The sequence below is a fragment of the Heliangelus exortis genome, chromosome Z, assembly GCF_036169615.1.
Source record: "Heliangelus exortis chromosome Z, bHelExo1.hap1, whole genome shotgun sequence".
Taxonomy (NCBI): domain Eukaryota; kingdom Metazoa; phylum Chordata; class Aves; order Apodiformes; family Trochilidae; genus Heliangelus; species Heliangelus exortis.
Genome location: NC_092454.1, coordinates 69,243,229 through 69,264,719, shown reverse-complemented (window position 1 = coordinate 69,264,719; position 21,491 = coordinate 69,243,229). Strand labels below are relative to the sequence as shown.

The 21,491-nt window shown below is 41.4% G+C and overlaps 1 protein-coding gene across 1 annotated transcript in view; it reads right to left on the bottom strand.

Annotated features, from left to right (window-relative positions):
- The window catches only part of RASA1 (RAS p21 protein activator 1), a 60,323-nt gene extending 49,920 nt beyond the window's left edge, over positions 1 to 10,403 (bottom strand). Inside the window, exon 1 of the mRNA XM_071729967.1 lies at positions 9,925 to 10,403. Coding sequence (XP_071586068.1) covers positions 9,925 to 10,388 — 464 coding nt within the window. The 5' untranslated portion in view covers positions 10,389 to 10,403. The remainder of the gene's footprint in view (positions 1 to 9,924) is intronic.
- Positions 10,404 to 21,491: the final 11,088 nt, after the last annotated feature.

Here is a 21,491-nt window from a genome sequence, read left to right as displayed (position 1 = left end):
CTAAGACTTAAAAGACAGATGTGACAACAGCATAATAATCAGCATAGCCAAAAGATTTCTTTCAATCCTGTCTGATGTGTATTTACTGAAGACTCTCATTTTTGCAAGAGCCACAAATGAGCAGATGAAATGTTGCTAAACTGGCTGAAAAATAGCTCTTGATATAATTTGCAGTTTCTTCCTGAAGTATCAGTTTACGAAGTGAATTCTGGAACTCATTAGTTGGTAGCAAGAAACTTTGTATTTTACATTCCTCCATACTTGTATGCTCAGCTCAAAACTATGCCTTTTTCTGCTTAAATTCTGAGTAACTTCAAGAGAAACAGTGTTAAAGCAGCTACACAAACAAGCAGACACTCTCTGGCAATAATTAAAGAATCTCTACAATACTGCTCATCTTGTCTGCCATTAACTTCACTAAATGTACCACATTCCTCTTTCACCTTTTTCCTCTTCCTTCCTCTCTGAGCACAGGTTTTGTTTTGTGCTCCACTGTCATCTTCCCTTGAAAGCTGGAATGTTTCTTTAGAGGTGCACCTTTTCCACGGATACATGCTTCTATAATGAGAAATCCCTGACAGTTATACACTATAAATCAAATACAGGTACCATGCCTGAATCAAAAGATGTCCAATACTTCCCACTTGCAGTAGGAACAGTGAGGCAATATAACCTAATGAGAACAATCCACACACAACAAATCCAGCAGCATGACTTGTAAGAACTGTGTGTATGAGTAAGAAAAGAAAAGAAAAACAAAAACATAACCAAAAAAAAAAAAACAACCCAAAACAAGCCAAAACAAAAAAACCCCAAAAAAACCCCAAAAACAAAACCCACACTTTTTGTAGGCTTCAGCATAGAATGATTGCTACTGAGACTTGGTTACATGTTGCTTTTGCAAGATTAAAAATGTTTCTTTAGCACCCCTTTTATTTCCAGGAAGTGAGAAGAACAAAAAGGAAATCTCTACACAGAGGCTTAGAAAGCACAAAAAACTATGCAAGAAAACATCTGGGGGAAAGGTGTCGTTTGAACAAGATAATGCAAGAAATTCCCTAACGTTTCAGATTAAACAAATATCCAAGCTTGAATCTTATGTCTCTACTGTAATTCTACCAACAGATGTTAGAAAAAAAATAGAAATTTATCACTTTATGGTTACTCTGAAATTTTATATATAGAAAATTATGATGCAATTTATCTATAAAGTAATTATACAAACCCCAATGAGTAAGGCACAGCTAACAATAATAATAATAATAATAATAATAATAATAATAATAATAATAATAATAATAAAGAAACTTATGTTCTTATACAAATCTACACAGAATTACCAGGTGATTCCTGAGCTGATTATCAGTGTTAGCTAAATTTAGATGTTTTTTGGACATTACTCCAGAAAAGAAAGCTGTGTGCTCTGCAAGGGAAGTCCACAGAACAAACCCTTGTCCAGATACCTGTAAGTAGCTATTAATAAGAAAATCCCATACCCATCCCTGCTGAGCCAGTCACATTAATTCTCAACAAAAAAACTTAGAATATTCCCTTGTAGTTACACACATGTCTAGCCCGGGGAGCAGTTTGGCAGCATCACTGTCACACTCTGCCCAGCACTTGTCATGCTGCACCTGGAGTACACTCCAGTTCTGGTCTCCACAGATCAAAAAAAAAAAAAAAAATGAGGACAGACTGGAGAAGATGCAAAAAAGGGCCATAAGATGGTGAAAGGGCTGGGGAACCTGCCCTATGAGGAAAGGCTGAGGAGTTATGTCTCTTATCCCTGGTGAAAAGAAGGGGGTCTCAGCACAGCATCCCAGTACTCAAACTGCTTTTACAGTGAGAACAATCATTTCTTGGAACTACCTACACAGGGATGTGGTAGAACCACCATCACTGTAGGTTTTCAAGATGAGACTGGACAATGTACTAGATAATATCACTTATGCTCTCTTCCTCACAAAAGAATTCCCTAGATGATCTTTCAAGTTCTCCCCCACCCTGGACTGCTTTATGGTTCTATGATTATATACATTCCAACCCTGATAAAACAGTATACTTATAAATTCCAATTAGCACTTGAGAATGAACAGTTGTTACTACTTCAGTTTAACAAAAAAGGAAACCCTAAGGAAAAAAAATATTTTGATTGTGTATTAAGTAGCTGAAAATGCTGAAATTTGAAGAAGTAAATTACTGATCATCAAAAGAATCAGACAGCTAACTTATGGAATACTGACTGGGTACACCAAGTGTCCTGGTGATCTCAATACTCCATTCCTGGAATGTACTCCATTCCAGAGCTTCCAAGGTAATTTAGCAGCACTGGTTTGTATACACTAATTTGTACACATAGCAAAACATAGCTTAGAAGGAGAAGGTATATATTCTAAGGACATTTATTAAGCATTTAAAGCAGCACTGTTAGCACCCTCAGGAAGACTTTTTAAAAGCAAAAAAATTGCAGCATGAATTATGAGAACTGCCTACACAGAAAGTAATGCAATATTCTATTCATCCACCTAAGGATTTCTTGGACATTAAAATCTCTCCTGCTAGCTGGATACAATTCATGTCTACTTCAAGTAACAATTTCAGCAAAGAGGCTCTGTAACACTGATCCTAAGCTAGAATTATTTAATTTGGAAGTACCTGCTGGGTATTCCAACTCCCCCCTCATTCCCACCCCACTCGAGCAGGGTCAGCCACAGCAGGTTGGTCAGGGTCATGTTCAGTCTGGTAATGAACATGTTTAACAACAGAAACTCTCCAGTCAACCACTGCCACTGTTTGCTACCCTCACAATAAAAAGGTGGGGGGTTTTGTTTTTTTGTGATCAGATAGAATACCAAGTTTTAAAAATCTGTTTCTACTGCCTCTGACCACCACTGAGGACAGCCTGGCTCCCTCACTTGCATTCTCTCAAACCAGACATTTATATGCATGGATAACACCCAGCCCCAGGCCTCCTCTCTTCCAAAATGAACAGTCTCAGCTCTCAGTCTTTCCACATCTGACAGGTGGCCCAGTCCCTTCACTATCTTGGTGGCCCTATACTACACTTCAGTAAGGTCATGTCTCTCTTTTAATAGAGAGCCCAGCACTGGAAACAGCACTCCAGATGTGTCTCACCACCACAGAGCAGAGGGGAAGAAGGATCATATCTCTCAACCTGCTGGCAATGCTCCTCCCAATGCAACCCAAGATGCCTTCCTTGCCATGATGCTGCACTGGGGCATTTAGGGCAACTGGGCTGGTGAAGGGACTGCAGCACAGATCCTATGAGGAGAGGCTGAGGGAGCTGGGGGTGTTGAGGCTGGAGAAGAGGAGGCTCAGGGGAGACCTCATCACTCTCTACAACTCCCTGAAAGGAGGTTGGAGCCAGGGGGGGTTGGGCTCTTTTCCCAGGCAACTCTCAGCAAGACAAGAGGGCACAAGAGGTCTCAAGTTGTGCCAGGGGAGGGTTAGGTTGGACATTAGAAAGAATTTCTTTACCCAGAGGGTGATCAGACATTGGAATGGGCTGCCCAGGGAAGGGGTGGATTCTCCATCCCTGGAGATATTTCAAAAGAGCCTGGATGTGGCACTCAGTGCCATGGGCTGGGAACTGCAGCAGGAGTGGATCAAGGGTTGGACTTGATGATCTCTGAGGTCCCTTCCAACCCAGTCCATTCTATGATTCTATGATTTCTGGCTCTCTCCTTCACTGCAGAGCTGCTTTCCAGCAGCCCCCAACAACGCCTGGGGTTTCTCCCCAGTGACAGAGCTCTGCATTTCCTCTGTTAAAGTTCATGAGCTGGATTCTCCAGTCTGTTCAGGTCACCCTGGCTAGCAGCACACCCTCCTGGTGTTTCAGCCACTCCTTTCAGTTTTACACTGTCTGTGAACTGGCTAAGGGCACACTCTGTGCCAACATCCAGATCAAAATATTAAAGAGCATTCACCCACGGCCAGATATTGAGGAACAACACTAGGGATGTGCCTCACTTGAGCTTTGTGCTGCTGATCACCACCCTCTGGGCCCAGGTGTTCAGCCAGTTTCCAATCCACCTCATGTCTATTCATCTAAGCTGCACAATTCATCAGCTTGTCTAGAAGAAAGCTTTGGGAGACACTGTCAAAAGTGTTACTGAAGTTGAGGTCAACTCTTTCCCATTCTTCCTGAGCCAACAGCCTCATTGTAGAAGGCTGTCAGGATGGTTAAGTACAGTTTCCCCCTCAAAAATCCACACTGACTTCTCCTCACCACCTTCAACACAAAACATAATGCAAAGATAAACTCAAGTCAGAACATCTGCTCCAGAGTGACAGAGCAGACATTACACACAAAAATAAAAAAATACATCAGACTCCTTTTATATAAATGTATATAAACCAGACAGATACATTAAACTTGTCAAGCACTGGTAGCTTTTTGTTGGCATTGGACATATTTCAGAGAAATTCTGGGACAGAAACCCAGAGTCTTTTTACTGCAACACTTCTCTGCATAGCAAAGACAAAAAAAAGATGCCTTCTCCCTCCTACATGTCTACCAGAGAGACAAATACCAGGGTTGTTGTTTTGTTTTTTGGTTTGTTTTGTTGATGGAGAAAGAAAAGAGACATGAGAAACTGGAAAAACCACTATGGGAGTCCTAAGAATTTATGGTTGGATCAACAGATGGGCTCCTAAACCAGAGAACCACGCTGCCACCAGAAAAAATTGTGTTTCTCCTAACTCACCAGCCACAAAATGATAGAACAATAAAAGATTCTACAGAAATACAGCTCAGTGTTACTCATCTCAAGGGGCCAGGGCAGTAGCTGAAGTGCCTAGATGACTGAAGTTCTGGGAGTCAATATACTACACCAAATAGAAACTAGATAAAGGTCAAGAGAGGTTATTTGCTGTTTAAACAAAATTACATCATCCAATTCTAACCAGAAATACTGGCTGAAATCCTGAAAAATCATCCTCAAACTTCTTCAAGCATCGAATTCTATTCTGCTTCTGATCATCTCCATCTGCAGCTTTCCTGTATTTATGCACCTAATATATTTAAGTTTATTTGCTGCTTCACATCCTATGTATGGCTAGGTATGATTTTGCTCTGCTGCTTCTAACCACCCATTCAAGACAACACTTCTAACACAATACATGCAACCAGAACTAAAACCAGATTTATATTTTTAAGTGGCCAAATCCATACACTACCCATCAACTTCAGAAAAATAAGGTGTTTCCTTTCAGTAGAGAAGATTAATTAATAATGAAATTAACTATCTAAAATAAGGAAGTTTACCTCTAACCACATTAACTTCTAAACAGAAAAGAAGCCTCACATAGTGAAATCAAGTTATGACAAATTTCACTATTTACTGTTTGCACATAATTATACTGTTCACATTGATATGATTTTTTTTCAGGAGTTTCAGGAGTTACCAAAATAAACAAATCCTGCAGAACTCTGGATTTGCCACCTTCAACATTTAAGTCAAGAAGCCAGAAGTTTACAATACAGTCAGGCAGAAAAATACTTTCATGCTTTCATGCAATCTCTGCTTATTTAATACTTCTCTACACATCTTTCTCTGCAACTCTTTTTCTCACTCTCATGTTGCCTCAACAAGCACCAACAGTGACTGTAAGAACATATCTGCTTTGGTTAAGATTTGTTTTAATCAGTCAGTATTTTGACAGCCTACTTTATTTTGTATGATTGATAGCTTTCAATTTCAACTAAGTTCCATTTCAAACTGATAACCACTGCTCAAAAAACACTGAAAATATCAGTTTTGCTGGAATATACTGGAGCTTCTGCCACCTTATTGCAACAATAAGATGTAAAAACATTTTGTCAACTGAGATTTTTTATCAAATGCATGAATAATAGAACTATTCCACATATAACCAAGTAAAGTACCATTCATTCATTAAATCTGAAAGTTTTTCTTTACACTGTTTCAAACTCTGTCAGCAAGGCTTAGAACTGGGGTAGAAAGCACAAAAAATATGGCCAAAGCAAACACATTCATAGCATCCTGTGCCTCCCACCTACCATTAAGCTACAATATAAACATGCTACTGCTGTGCTCCAGAAAAATGAAAAACCATGCACACACTGAACAGACAAGCCCAAGTCAGTTTCACTTAAGATCAAGGAAGATAAATATCAACCCTACATGAGGATTTTGAGAGTGTGAATAAAGAAAAAATGCTGAATGCTGACAATCTCCATGTACTGCTAGAAAAATTAAAGAAAACACTTCAAAAAGAAATACATGTTCCCCTTTTTTTTTTTAAGTATGTGGAAAAGAGAAGAGGAAATTAAGTGTATTAGGTGCTTGCTAGTGAAGACGAACACATCCTGACTACCCTGAGCAAGCTATATTTACAGCATCCTGATGGGAAGTGCAGAAAAATTGCATCTGCTCCACTTCCCATCCCTCCAGGTTAGTTACTGTGAAAGTCAGACTGGTATTTAAAATTCTCTGGTATTTAAATTAAAATTTATCTAGTATTTAAAATTCTACTTATGACTAGAAAAATGTTTTTTGTCTGTAACAACTGTACAGCCTAACACTTGCAAACCAGGAACTCATTCACATTTTGGTTGTTTGTGTCCGTTTTGGTTCCTTTTTTTTTTCTTTTTTTTTTTTTTTTCTTTCTTTTCATTTGCAAAACAAGTTAGGAGATGATGAATGTTTATATAGGAAGCTTCATGTAATTTCATTTCATACTTACAAGTCTAATCTGTAAGGAGTATGAACTTGGAAACACCAGCAGCAACTTTTACCAGATATTTTTGTTTGGAGTCATTAACCAACCACTCAGTAAATCCTGAAAGATGATGCACATCCGTGGGAACCCAAAGGCACCTCATGAGCTGTTACTATTATGAAAGACTTTAACGCTTTTTTATTCTTACACAGGAGAACAGTGACTTTGTATCACGTAATGCCAGGCCAGGAGTGAAGAGCACTGAGTTTTCTGGTGCGCATGTAATATACTGTAACCAACTAGGACAAAGAAACAAAAACATCTGACAGAATTGTAGAATTATCCATCAGACCAACCCTGCATGTAACCCTCCCATAAAAACTGAATGAACTGGGAGGAAGTGGGAAAGGGTGGAGCCGGCAGTCATATTTAAACAAATGGAGCAGCAGTTTTGTAATCATATTCAACTGCAGAAATTTAATCCGCATTTAAATTACAAGATCAATTACTGTTTTTAGAGACTTTATTTACCTTTTCTTCTGGCAGAGGATAGATAATACTGATCTTTGTCTTTTGTAACAAATTAAGGGTTCAACTCCATAGAAACAGATGGTAAGACTACAAAGAAAGGGCACTTCCAAAGTAGAACAGCAGGACTGCAAGGACAGAATTTACTCTTGACATATGGCCACTTTAAATGACTTAGCTGTGAACAGTAAAAAATGATGCTGTATAAAATAGGTATGAGATAAATGAAAGGGGAAAGAGCTTGTAGTTAGTTTAATCAACAAATTTCTTTTTTCCTGTGGAAAAGACACAGACCCAAGACCTAAAACCCAGATATAAGGGAAAAAAAAATAAAATATATATATATATATATATATATATATATGGAGGTCTGAATTTCTGGATTATTGTTTCAATGGATTTTATTTCTTGGATCTTTTTGCAGTGAGGAATTTTCAACAGAAGCACATTTAACTACAGCTATGAGCTGGTCCTACAAAAAATACTATCATGCCCCCTGTCTGAATAAGGTAAGTAGCCTTGTCAATCAAAACAAAATCAGGGCCTCTGCAGTCTTCCTCGGGCACAAACTCCTATGTCAGAAACCTAACATCCTCTTCCATGAAACTTAACCACCATGCTTGCACACTGTGACTGCTATAAGCACTCAGAACTGTAGATGTAAGAATTATGTGAAAGCAAACAGGAGATTATTCATAAGTACTTATCTTACTTCCTAGAAGCATTTTTTTTAAAAAGTGTGCTTTTTGGCTTTTTCAACAGTTCTCTGAGGAAACTTACCCAGGCCTAGCAGAAGAAGCAGAAAGAAAAGCAGAAGAGCAGAATTCTGTGTCTCAGCAGCTTGGCTGTGAAGAAGTAACTTTGCTTTCATGGGCTTCTATTTCCCTCCTTAACCTCTGTCCTCTCTGCCTAATCCTATTTCCATCTTTTTCTAGCTCTCTAAGTTTGAGACTAATTCTAACAGAGTCTTTACAAAACAAGGCCTAAATGTCTGCAGGCTTCCACAAAAAGCCCAGAAATTAGCAGAATGAAGAATTACTAGAAAGCCAGTCAACATAAGAGAGATTAACTTAAAAGAAACACTACCATGTTATGTTTTCACAGAATAGTTTAGCTTGAAAAGGATCTTTAAGGGTCAGGTAGTCCAGACATCCTGGAATGAGCTGGGACTTCTTCAACTCCTTGGAACTACAATGACTACTAAAATCTTACAAGTACCTACATTAGTCAAGCATATTATAATGCAGCTACAAGAGAACTGACACAGTAAAAAAGAACTGTTCTAACAGTTCTAATTCTAAAAAAGAATTCTAACAGTTTTGCCACCCTGTACCTCTAAACAATAAATTGCCTATACTCACTGAACTTCAAGAATTTCTAGATTTCTAGATGCCCACGAAAGCAATTAAAGCCTTTGAAGCAATTCCATTGCCATGTACCTGGCTCAAAGGCTATTTTCTTCTCAAGACAGGCCTCTCAAGTGCATAAACCAGCAGACTTTCTACAGTTAAGCCCAAAGGTTGTGTTTAGGCTGCTCACTAAATTACACAAACTCTACATAACATTATCTGACCTTATATTTCACACAAGAGAAACACAGAACTGGGCTGTCTCTAGCACAGTATTCTATTACCAGCACTTCAGGAATCTTGATTAACCTAATGGATGGAGAAGTGTAATGAAATCTTAACTGTGGGTTTACAGTTCATTTTTTTTTCAACTGCCCCCCTTTATTTTAAACTGGTTGAGGGGCAAAGCAGTTAGACATTATTTATAAAAACAGCCTCCAAGATAACGCTTTAAAATACAGCATTTTAATTAATTTTAAATCATGACCGCCTGGATTTAAAAAAAAAAAAAAAAAAAAGGCCAAACACGTGGGCATTACATTAGCTATGTCTGTATAAAAATGGAAAAGCTAAGCATTACTTGGGAGTTTTTAGTAGAAAGCAACGCAATGCAGGACGATAGCACTGCGTGTATTTTATTTTAGGCCACGGATAGCAACTTTGTTACTTTTCAGACTTTAAAAAAAAAAAAAAAAGAAAAAAGAAAAAAAAGTTTCTGGCGCTTCTGAAAGACTGAGGCGCTCCGGAAGACTGGAAAAGTCTCCCCAACAGGTAGTTAAACCATAACCGGAATAGCTCACTCTTCCTGGCAGCCTGGACTATCCTATGAAGACTTGCAAGAGAAAAAAAAAAAAAAAAAAAAGAAAAAAAAAAAAAAAAAAAGGAAAAAAAAAAAAGAAAAACCAAACTCAACACTAAGTCGTTTTGATCAGATCGCTTTTTTTTTTTTTTTTTTTTCCCCCCTCATTTATTACCGGACTTCCACCTTCAAGCTAAGGGGAGTCCTCACCCTCCCGCACCCCCAGGCCGGGCTGCGGGGGGCACGGGCAGGGTCTGCCCGTAGCGGGACCGCCGTTCCCGGTCACTCTCCCGACGGAGCAGCCTTCCTGATGGAGGGGGACCGGGGAGGAAAAGAAAGAGGGGCGGGAGGAAGGGAGGGAGGGGAAAAGAGGGGGTGCAGTTGCCAAAGTTCTGTGGGACTTCCCCGGGAGTTCAACACACGCCTTCTCCCGGGACAAGGTGGGAGGCCCGGAGCCCCGGCCCCCCGCTCCAGGCAGGCCGGTGCTGAGGTGTTGAGGGGCGGTCGGGCGTGGCGGGCCCCGGCGGGGCGGCGGCTACTCACTGGTTGGTGGGGGGAGCGTTGAGCGGGATGGCCACCTCCTCCTCTTCGTACTCCGGCCCGTCCAGCGAGTCGCCTTCATCTACGGTCCCCAGACCCCCGGCTAAAGGAGGCGGCGGTAGCGGGGGAAAGGCTGAAGCGCTGGTGCCGGGATCGTTCGCCCGGATCCCCTCCGAACCCTGCCCTGGGCCGGCCGCCGTAGCGACGGTGCCGGCCGCCGGAGAGGGAGGCCCCGCTCCCAGCTCCAGGAGCTCCAGCACCGAGGACAAAGCCGGGCCACCCGAGGGGCCGGCGCCCGGGCTGCTACCGCCGCCGGAGCCAGTGGGGAAGGGGCCTTGCGGACCCGTTCCTTTACCCCGGCACACGGCGGGGTAGTGCGCCGGCTCCACGCTGGCGGCGGCGGCTCCCGCCGTCCCGGCTGAGGTAACCGAGCCGCTCTCCTCACCCCCGGCCTCAGCCGCCATCATGTTGAGCCTCGCCCCCCCCCACCCCCCCCGCCGGGCCCCCTCCCTTTGCCCCCCCCTCCTCCGCCGGCCGCCGCCGCACGCCGGGGAGGTGGCGACAAAGGGGCCCCGGCTCCCCCCCGCCCCGCCCCGGCGGGGAGCGGAGCCGGGACGAGGGCAAAACTTCCTCGGAGGAGACGGGCTGGGAACAATACCCGGCTGGGCGGGGGCTGGGCGCGCAGGGCAGCTCCGCAGGGCCCCGCCGCGCTGCCTCAGCCCCCGGCGGCCGCCAAGGGGAGCGGCTCCGGCACCCGGCGCTCTCTGCCCGCCTCCTCCCGCCCAAGCGGTACGCGGGAGCCAAACGGGCCGGGCCGGGCCGGGCCGGGCCGGGCCGGGCTCCACCACGCCTGCGCACTACGGCTCCTCCTCCTCCTCCTGCTCCTCCGCGTTCTCTCTCCCCGGCCCCTCACGGACGCCTGCGCGGGTGGGCGGCTCTGCGGGGGTGTGAGAGGCGGAAAGAGGGGTGGCTGTGCTCACCTTCCCGGCAGAGATAAAAAAAAAAAAAAAAAGGAAAAAGAAGGAATTAGAAGGACCAAATGGCGCGGAAGGGGCGGGAGAGCGGGCGGGCGGCAGGTGCTGCGCAGGCGGGGGGCCGGGCGGAGGGGAAGGGCAGTGGCGTGGGCTCCAGCCATGAGGGGATGGATGGATGGGTGGGTAAATGGACTGACGGACGGACGGACCGACCGACCGACGGACGGGTGGAAGGGTGGGTGGGTGGGTGGGTTTGGGCGGTGGTAGCGCCGGCCCTGAAGAGCAGGTGGGGCTTTCCCGGGGGTGGGGGTGAAGTTCGGCATTGTTTTGGCAATTGGGTCTCTCTCTGGTCCAGTCAGCTCCGGGTCGTCCCGCTGGTCCAGCAGCGGGGAAAAAAGCCGGCGGGGTAAAGGGAGATCGGTGTCAGTGAGGGATACCCTCATGGGATGGCTGGGATGCTCGCGAGGGTTGGTCTTGGCAGAGGAAAAGACTTTAAAAAGGTTCTTTTTCTCTGCATATTGTTTGCAAACCCCTGATATGTTATCAAGAAAGAAAGAAAAAAATCCTACAGTTCACAAAATGCTGCCTTCTCAGAGTTTCAACTCCAACTGCTGTTAAAACAGATATTTGCAAGCCTGCAAACTCTGGCACACGGTGATCTTCACCGTTAATAACTGTGCTAACTTCAAGTGCTGGGCAGGTCAGGTTCAGCTCACACGTAAGTAGCTTTGTGATGAAGAAGACCTCATGTGACAAACATTACCCGGCAGTTTTAACATGTAGATAGCCTTTGATTTCCTTCCCCCCGCCTCCGTTGTTAAAAGAGCTGACAAATAGCAGCACGTTGACACTTGCATGTCTCTCAAGAGTTCTCAGAAGGCATCTAAACATTCAGGTTTTCAAAGCTTTTCGTTACCCAAAAGTATTCAAGTGAGTTTTTCCTGAGGCCACTAAAACAAACTACTTACTCCCACTTTCAGAGGTCTCCAGCCAACCTCTTTTTATCTGCTGAAATGAAGTTTCGTATCTCTCCTTCTAAAGGCAAAATTTGCTTCTAGTTTACACCACTAAGATCTGTGGGATTAAGCTGGGTTTGTGCCCAGTGTCAGTGAAAGGAGAAGCTGGCTCAAGCCCTCACTTTGGAGCATTGTAAGACAGTCATTTTTCTGTTTAATAAATTACAGTTTCAACAGCCATCTCTCACAACTTTGATTTCACATTGCCATGTTTCAGTGTTGTAAATGTAATTTCAAGTAACGTTGTAGCCTGCTGTCTTTGTGGGTTTTTATTTACTGCTATTTCCTTTCCCTGGCACATTTTTAAATAAAATTATTTTAACACAGCCTTGTCGCTGCTGTAGAAGTGATATGCCTAAATATAGAAGTGCAATGTAAATATTTATAGGATTCCCTTTACGAGTCAGGCTTTTCTCAGCACGTGTATGGGTGTGTGGAGACTGGAAGGACAGCTGTGCTAAGAATTTCCTCCAGGAGGGAGTAATTTGGCTGCAGCTCTCCTTCAGAAGATTTATTTTGGGGAGAACAGTTTTAAGTTTGTCAAGGATTCCTCAGCTTCTAGTAAGATTAGCTGAGTTGTTGCTGTGATGCCCCTGACATACCGTTCCTCTTTGCCTTGCAGGAGGATATGTCTTTTTTCTGACATCCTTGGTGCAAAAGATAGCAGGATAATTAGTCCTTCATCCCTGCTGTGTGGACGGTGTCCAGACAGATTCCCTGAAAAGCCTTTTTGCCCAGGATGGTGGATCTGGGAATATTCACTGTTGTTCTCTCTGCTATTGAGAAAAGGAAGGGAAAGGAAGGGAAGGGAAGGGAAGGGAAGGGAAGGGAAGGGAAGGGAAGGGAAGGGAAGGGAAGGGAAGGGAAGGGAAGGGAAGGGAAGGGAAGGGAAGGGAAGGGAAGGGAAGGGAAAGGAAGGGAAGGGAAGGGAAGGGAAGGGAAGGGAAGGGAAGGGAAGGGAAGGGAAGGGAAGGGAAGGGAAGGGAAGGGAAGGGAAGGGAAGGGAAGGGAAGGGAAGGGAAGGGAAGGGGAAGGGAATGGGAAGGGAAAGGGAAGGGGAAGGGAAGAAGAAGGGAAGGGGAAGGGAAGAAGAAGGGAAGCCGTTCCTGACAGAGGCCAATGGCATCCTGGGCTGGATCAGGAACAGCGTGGCCAGCAGGTCCAGGGAAGGGATTCTGCCCCTGTGCTCAGCCCTGGGGAGGCCACAGCTTGAGTCCTGTGTCCAGTTCTGGTCCCCTCAGCTCAGGAGGGAGATTGAGGTGCTGGAGCAGGTCCAGAGAAGAGCAAGGAGGCTGTGAAGGGATCCAGCACAAGTCCTGTGAGGAAGGGCTGAGGGAGCTGGGGGTGTTGAGGCTGGAGAAGAGGAGGCTCAGGGGAGACCTCATCACTCTCTACAACTCCCTGAAAGGAGGTTGGAGCCAGGGGGGGGTTGGGCTCTTTTCCCAGGCAACTCTCAGCAAGACAAGAGGGCACAAGAGGTCTCAAGTTGTGCCAGGGGAGGTTTAGGTTGGATATTAGGAAGGAATTCTTTCCAGAGAGGGTGATCAGGCATTGGAATGGGCTGCCCCGGGAAGTATTGGATTCTCCATCCCTGGAGGTTTTTAAGAAGAGACTGGATGTGGCACTCAGTGCCATGGGCTGGGAACCACAGTGGGAGTGGATCAAGGGTTGGACTTGAAGATCTCAGAGGTGCTTTCCTACCTGGATGATTCTGTGACAGAGATGAGATGTTCCTGGCAGCTGAAAACATGGCTAAGAACTCCAGGCTGGGGATGTCATTTGGAAGGTTTAAAACTTAATGCCTGCTAAGATGAGAAGCCACATAAAGTGAATGACCCAGTATTTCAGTTATTTGTATAGAAGGTGTTGCTTGGATCGTGGATACACACACTGTGTAACCTTCACTTTCACACCTTACTTTAGCAAAAAGCCTACTTCTCTAACAGTGCAGTTTCTTTCCACTTTTCCAAAGGTGTTATCCTCTCACAGAAATAAGTATCAACAGTGGAATTCTCAGTCTTTCTGTCATAGGATGGGGTGATAAGAAAGCAGCCTCCCAATGCTCTAACCACAGCAGTTTTTCCCCACTATTTAATAAACTGCTAAAAAGGGAGTGCTCATTCTTCCTACCTGCATAGCTGTTATGACCCCGTGAGGAGCTGGAAAGGTGGTCAGAGTCTGGGTAAGAACTTGAATACTGGTATTTTTAATTCCTCTAACTGAAATTCTTTACTTCCATCACATTATACTTTCTTTTGGTTTTGTTGGATAATAATGAATGGTGTTTCCAGAATTATTGTTATAGGTTAAACACTGAACAGTCGTCATCACTGTCTGAATGTTTCATTTTCAGTCTGTGCTGTCAATTTTCCCATATTCATGATGCAAATTAGAAAATTTTGTTTGCATTGAATATTTTGTTTCTATTGAATCTCTGAATAGGTTGCTAACTATAGGCTATTTTTAAAATATTTCCCTTCATTTTAGAAGAACAGCAGTTCTCAAATGTTATTTTTGTTAAATTGTTTGTATTACTGATTTTCAAGGACATGGGAAATGATACCTCTCACATCCAAATTCTTCCATAACCTTTTGTCCCTACTTATTTTGTTCTCATGTAGTCTGATATCCCTCCAAATAAATGCTTAGTATTATTATTATTAATTATGCCCAAATAGAAGACTTTAATGCACATAGTAATAAAAATTTTATACTATCTTTAAAACTCAGTATGATCTTAAATTTATGATCTTAAATATATGATAAACGTATGATCTTAAAATTATAAAGAAATTACCTCGGACTGACTATCATTATTTTTGTCTCTTAAGCAGATGAAAAAATATATATGAAAAACTACTTCCAGGTAATCATTTTTATTAGTTTGTGATACTGTTCTTTTTGGTTTCCTTTGTCTGCCTTCCAAATCAGCTAAAAAGCTTTTATATAGTTGCTTGTAATTGTTCACTTTCTTTTTTCAGTTTTAGAACCGAATCCTTACATTGAGGCACACTTCCTTGCTTGTCTCTTCCAGGCTCTACCTTTAACTTTGCTTATTTCATGGTTTTGCTGCTGTAAATAGACATGTAGCATTTTTCAGTTCCTCAGTGCTCTGACCAAATCTTCTTCCTTTCAGAAACAAATTAGAGTTTGATACTCAGCCTTGGCACAACCTTCTTTGCCTCTGAAGCCTGGTGTTAGAACACTGAGGCTCCAAATCTTTTCTTACTGGCAAAACTTGTCCTTCCTTAAGATGAGTATGGCCATTCTTCAGCACCATTGTTCCAGCTGTGAACACTTGATAGAAATATTTTCCCTACCTTTATTATTGGTACATCCTGAAAGATTTGCTCAGGACCTGCCATGTTACAGTTTTGTTGAGAATTTGAAAGTATGCTGTTTCTCTTCCATACAATTTAAATGTGCAAAACTTACTAATTTAATGAGAGTAGTTATTTTTCTGATAACTTTTTTAAAACATGGAGTTTTGGATTTTTCTTGTTTTTTGTTTTTTGTTTTTTTTTTGAGCATCATGCACTGATGCCAGTATACCTTTTACTCTTTATTGCCACATTGCCAATGACTTTTCAAAAGACTATCTATTTTGTACTGTGTTTAGCTTGATACGTTTCTAGTTTTAGACAGTTTACTGTCTTCCTGAACTTTAATGGCATTTTAATGGTGAACTTCAATAAAGATGTTTTATGGCTTGCCCATGGAAATATACTCTAGATTAATTAATTTTAGGTAATATAACAGCAAGTGAATTATTCAAAACCAACCCTTCTGAGCAAGACAACAGCATCTGTAGGCAGTCTGGAGGCAGGGCACTCCCAGATGCACCTGGGCAGGTACACACAGAGTCAAAAGTTTTGTTCATTGCTGCCCTTTGCCTGGTAACTCAGTGCCCAACTTTCCTTCTTTGAGACCTTTCAAAAGAAGGGTTTTTCAGACTTTCTACATTTTTTTTTTTTTTTCAATCACAAATCCTAACCAGGTTCTATGAATATGTGCCAGTGAAGGCCATTGGAAGCACACATAGCTTAAGAGAGTGCAAAACCATGAAGTTGTGTAGAGCAAAACCAAATGGGGTACTGCATCAGAATACTCAGATTGTTCACTCACTCTGTTTTCCCCTGGCCAAATACTTTCTATCATTTTTGCATCAAAAAATCCATAGTCACTGATAAGTGAGACTTATCAGTGTGCTTTTATATATATATAATACTGCATGGCAGCAGTAGCTGCTGTGATGTGTGTTCTGTCTGGCACAGACCACCTGGAACAGGCGTAAGTGCACATGGGGCCCAGAAAATATACCAGGCATGAAAATAGTGTATTTCTCCAAAGTAAATGTTGTAAGACTCAAATCACAGTAACAAACTAAAAAAACAAAAAAAAACCAAAAAACCCCAAAAAACACCAAAAAGCCACACCCCAATTTAAACACCTGTTCTTAAAAACTGCTTATGATTTTTCATATTTGTTTTTTCATATATGTCTTTGTCCTGGTCTGTATCCTCTTTGATAGATCAGCTGTCCTCTTCAGAGTATAACAGTTAATTAAGCAGCACCTGCATTTTTCCTCTTTTTTGAGAGCTGAAGTTTGTTGTCTCTGAAAGGCCATGGCAAAAAAACCTCTCTAACTTCAGCAGCACAAAAACAAGTGCAACATGAATACACTGTCAGTCTTAATGACTCTGGTCATTTAATTTCAGTTCTACTTTGTTACCTATATTTAAGTGTGAGAAACCCCTGTCTGCTTATACTTTCCTATATTTATAATTGATGCCTTCTCATAAAGCAAGTATGGATTCTCTCCTGAGCCCCTGAGTATTGAGTGACTTCATTTATAGATATGCTACAGATACATGGAGTTTTTGAGGAACGCTAAAAGTATTATTTATTTTGGAAGATGATTTGCTAGTGATGAAGCTTTTTCATATGATACAAAAAAAAAAAAAAAAAAAGAGTTAAAAAGGAGAAGAAACATTTTACTCTGTTTTTAATTTGAAAATATTTTACATGTAAAAATATTCCCTGCTTAGTTAATTACAGCTGACCCCCATAAGGGCTGTCAGTCATGAGTGACCCCCGGGTTTATGCAGCATATCTCTGGCTGTTCATGGACAAAAATTCACACTTTCACAAACATCTTTGTATTTTTTCAGCTGTTTAGGTGTCCTTTGAATGTTTGCGTAGGTGCTTTTACAGGAGCGAGGGAAAGGAAAAAAGTCTGATAAGAATGAACAAACAGGAAAATGTGATTACACTCATAATGCCTACAGAACTTCCTCTGAGACCCGTGATGTGTCCTATGCAGGATAACACCATCCATTGCCTGGAGTACTGTCTTTCATTTCAAGCTTGTGCAATTTTTCATGCTGTGTATAATTCCTGTGATTTTTCATTAAAATAATTTCTCAGTTTGTGGTTGCTAGTCTCAATGAATTAATACAAGCCGCCCACCTACATCTTGTGTTTAAATAAAGGGTATTTCTGTCAGATACAGCTAGCAGTGTTCCTGTAAATTATATTACATACATAATCTTTAAAAATCAACGAAAGCCTATAATACATATATTAGTCATCAGGCTGATATTTGGCATTGATAGCAGAGATTGATATTGTTGCTTAACACAGCCATTCAAGTGTAAAATTTCAATAGAATATTTCCAAATATTGCTGCACAATAGGTAGCACATAGCTATATATGTTGATATTTTCAAAGAATGTTTGTGTGGTGGAGCTCATAAAGTAACAAAAATTGAAATTAATCAATTTTTTTGTTTTAAAATTCCATTTATGTTAACAGTTACAAGAAAATAATAATAATAATAATCTAGCATTTTAAAATTAACATCTTCATGAATGGGGTAATTGAAAGCTGAAAGATCAGGAAAGGAGATCCTATTTCATGTAACACGTGTGAGTTTAGGTAAGGTGTAGCCAGATCTAACATCATGGACAACAGATCTGTATAAAGTCATTTTTTTTAAACTGTCTGCTCACACACTGCCAGCAAATTTACTGTGTGCAGTTACTGATTGTGCAGAAACCAGTATTTGCATGTAAGGCATATAAAATATATTTGCAAAGCTGGTTAACTGTGTCTGAGGTCATATTTGCACATCTGAAGTATCCATTCTGTATATGAAGATTCCTGTTTTATTATGTGTATGTATATATACTCCCATGAAACAAGTTCCTTCAAGTACTAACTGGGATAGTTTAGGTGTCCTGTTCCTCTCCTTACAGATAGGTCCTCCTTCCTAGGATGAATTTTTCAGTTAAGCTTCTAAATTAGAAAGAAGACAAAAAAACTTTAAAATTCAATGTGCTAAAGCAATAGTTAAGAAACTATTTTTGTTATAGGATACAAGGCCTTAATTAGGAGACTGTTGCAAGAATGAATAGGTGAAGTGCTGTGTGTATTTACCCAGACTCTTAAACTTCTTGACCTAATAATGTGTCAGTCTAAAAGTGTGCTTTCCAAATAGCCCACTTATTCCTCTTTCCATTTCTTTTCTATGTATTGCTTCTGTTAGTTTTTGCAGTTTATTTAAGCTAGTTGTATTTCCGTTGTTCACTTTGAAATCAGTTCCATAGTAGAAAAAAAACTACTAGGAATAAGAACTGTTCATAGATTTAAGGTGTGGAAATATAACTCATTCCAGAGTAACTGGAGTGTAGTTGAACAGTGATTACTCCTCTGGATTTTAACTAATCATGGATCTAATGCCAAGAAGTTTTAAATATAAAATTACTAGTGACCATCCCTCTTTAGTCTTTGATTTTAAGTCAGAGAAACCAGAGGATCTAATGGTAACAGTGAAATCACTGCTAAACTTAATTGCTTTGAAATTTTACTAATTACTCTGATCTATATACTCCCACATGACATTCTGGGTGGTTAGGAAGAGGGCTATTTTCAGTGTTGCATCTGATTTATGGCACCTTCTTCCTGAGGACACTTATTGTAGCAGCAGTTAAAGGTCAGGTAAGAAGACTGGTTACTTGCCATTTTAGTGATAACTTCTATACACTGTTTATATTTAAGATTTTCAAGGATAAGATGGATTATGGTTTTTTTGCTGCTTTTTCTGCTCATGTTAATTTCTTTTCAGCCTTCCTTGACACAGTGTGATTTGCAAGGATGTCCATCTCCTCATAATCAGCAATTACACATATTTTTTTCCTAATTGTGTATGTGTAGAAAAGTGAAAGGTGCAACTGTTTAGAGAACTATGTCAGTCATGGAGTATACAGTAAGAATACACAAGGCTTTGTCTCTATTCTGAAAATTTTACCATGTAAACAGCAGTGTATACATAGTTTGTAATATATAGCACAGGAAACAGAAAGTTAGAGAAAGCTAAATTCTAGTATACATGTATAAATACTAGTATCCTTCTATTCTTACAAAGGAGAAATTGCAGTGTACATGGTTGTAAAACAAGGATTTGACTTAACACACACAAGGCATGAGCACATTGGGTCCCTGCAGAGGGAGAGCACAGAGGTGATGGGACAGAACCTGCCACAGAGACAGAAAGCACTTCAACAGCACTTGGAAAAGAAGAGGAAGCAGATGATCTCTGTGTAGTCCAGTTGTTTTTCTCAGAGGCTTTGTCTTCTGAGTAAAGCAGCTTGCAACTGGAGGAGTGCAGTGAGCTAAAGGTACCTCTGCATTTGTTTGTTAGTGGAGGGTCAATAAAGTGTGCAGTGGGCACTCCCTGATGTGGATGTTTTAGAGACTGGAGCTTTTCCTCCGGGTCTTGTGAGACAAGCTCCAGCCTGTTTTCAGCAGACCTGCAGGAAATCAGAAGCTGTTTTCTCTCTAGAGAACAAAAGGTTCTGTCTTCTGGCTAAGTTTATGCAGGATGATGGTCAGCAATTCCAAGAGGAATGAAGGCAGATTGGCAGATTTCAGTCAAGGCTGAACTTACTTTTCCGATGGAATTAGGGCTGGCAGTGGGAGTGGGTCTTCACTAGCATATATCTGTAGAATTTTGAGCCTCTGGCTCAGTCATTTAAAATCAGTTTTTCCCTTTAGAAAGGAATCTTTCTTCTTTCTTTAATGGCAAATCAGCTCACAGTATGTCTGCACAAGAAAACAAAGTGTCCCTTCTCTATGACAAAGTATGCTTAACATTTGTGCTTTTGAATTTTTGTGTGAATAGAGGAATTGTGGACTGACAGATCACCTCCTACAGTTACCACTTACCCTTAAATGTTTGGCAATTCCATGCCTCAAGTTAAAAATATGCAAATTTTAAAAGTTGCAGGCTTGTGTATGTGACAGTTCTACAGCTTAAGTATAACACACATTTCTCTAACTCGAATTTCCTGTGAAGAATTTATTCTTGTGGGAATGAAAAGTAATTTGCATTGACACAGATTTGCTTAGTTGCATCTGTGCCAAACTTTCTAGCAATTCTTAATTTGCCTTCCTGCTCTGCTTTCTCACCCTTCCAACCACTCTCCTGTCCTAACCAGCCAATCCACCTACTGGTATCCCCCTATTTCCCAGGGGATAGGGTACCCAGATGGCAGGAATGCCCTGATATGACTTCCTAGTCTGAATGTTGGGGCTGGGCCATCTTCTGCCTTTTTCTGTCCCACATTTTTTGATACCAGCATAGCCAAAAAATATTGTGGTTTAGGTAGACCTTAGCTAAACCTTTTCATTTTGGATCTTTATCATAGTTGAAGAAGAAACTAAAGCAAATCCTACCTATCAGATACAGAAAGGATGGCATATTTGAGAGTAGTGCTGTGATAGCAGAGGAGCAAGATCTCAGATAAATTACTATGCAGTGCTACAGTGAAAGAAGGGTTAAAAATTCCAAAAGCAGCAACGTCTTATGGATCTGTGCTGTACATTTCTATGTATCTGTGCCTCCTGCACCATCCCACATCATCACTATCTTTTCTTCACTGAATGCTGCCTGAGGAAGAGAACACATAAACATAAATTTTAACCCTTGGTAAAATCTTAGTAACTGCTAACATCAAATTAAATCTATTTGAATCAATAGAAAATCCCATCTGAGTTAAGCTCTTTTTAATCAACAGAATTTCCCATCTGTGTTTTACAAAAAAACTATTGCAGCAATATGAAAACTTCATATTGATATTGTGTCTCATGGGATATTTTGCAAGTTGGCAACTGCTTAAAGCCCCTAGATCTCTGAAACTCATTGAAAGCAGCAATGGTGGTAACATAAACTTTAAGGCACAAGGTAAAAGAATCGTAATATAGATGCAATAAATGGCATCACAGAGATGTAGGAAATGCCAATCTCCATCTCCCTTTCCTAAACCCTCCAGACCATCATCATATCTGTCTGATAGTGATTCCTACCAGGGACAAAGAGAGACCCACACCTTGCTCAGCTTCATCATGAACCCCATTAGCACACTGGTCAGTGCCAGCAGAGGGTGAAGAAGGGAGAGAGGAGCTATTGTTCTCTTAATTTTGTTTTTGTGTCTTTGCTGTATTTTTTGTCATGTCTCCCTTAGCTTTCGTAGAGAGATACTCTAGTAGAGAAGGAATAGATCAAAAGAAGAAAGAAAT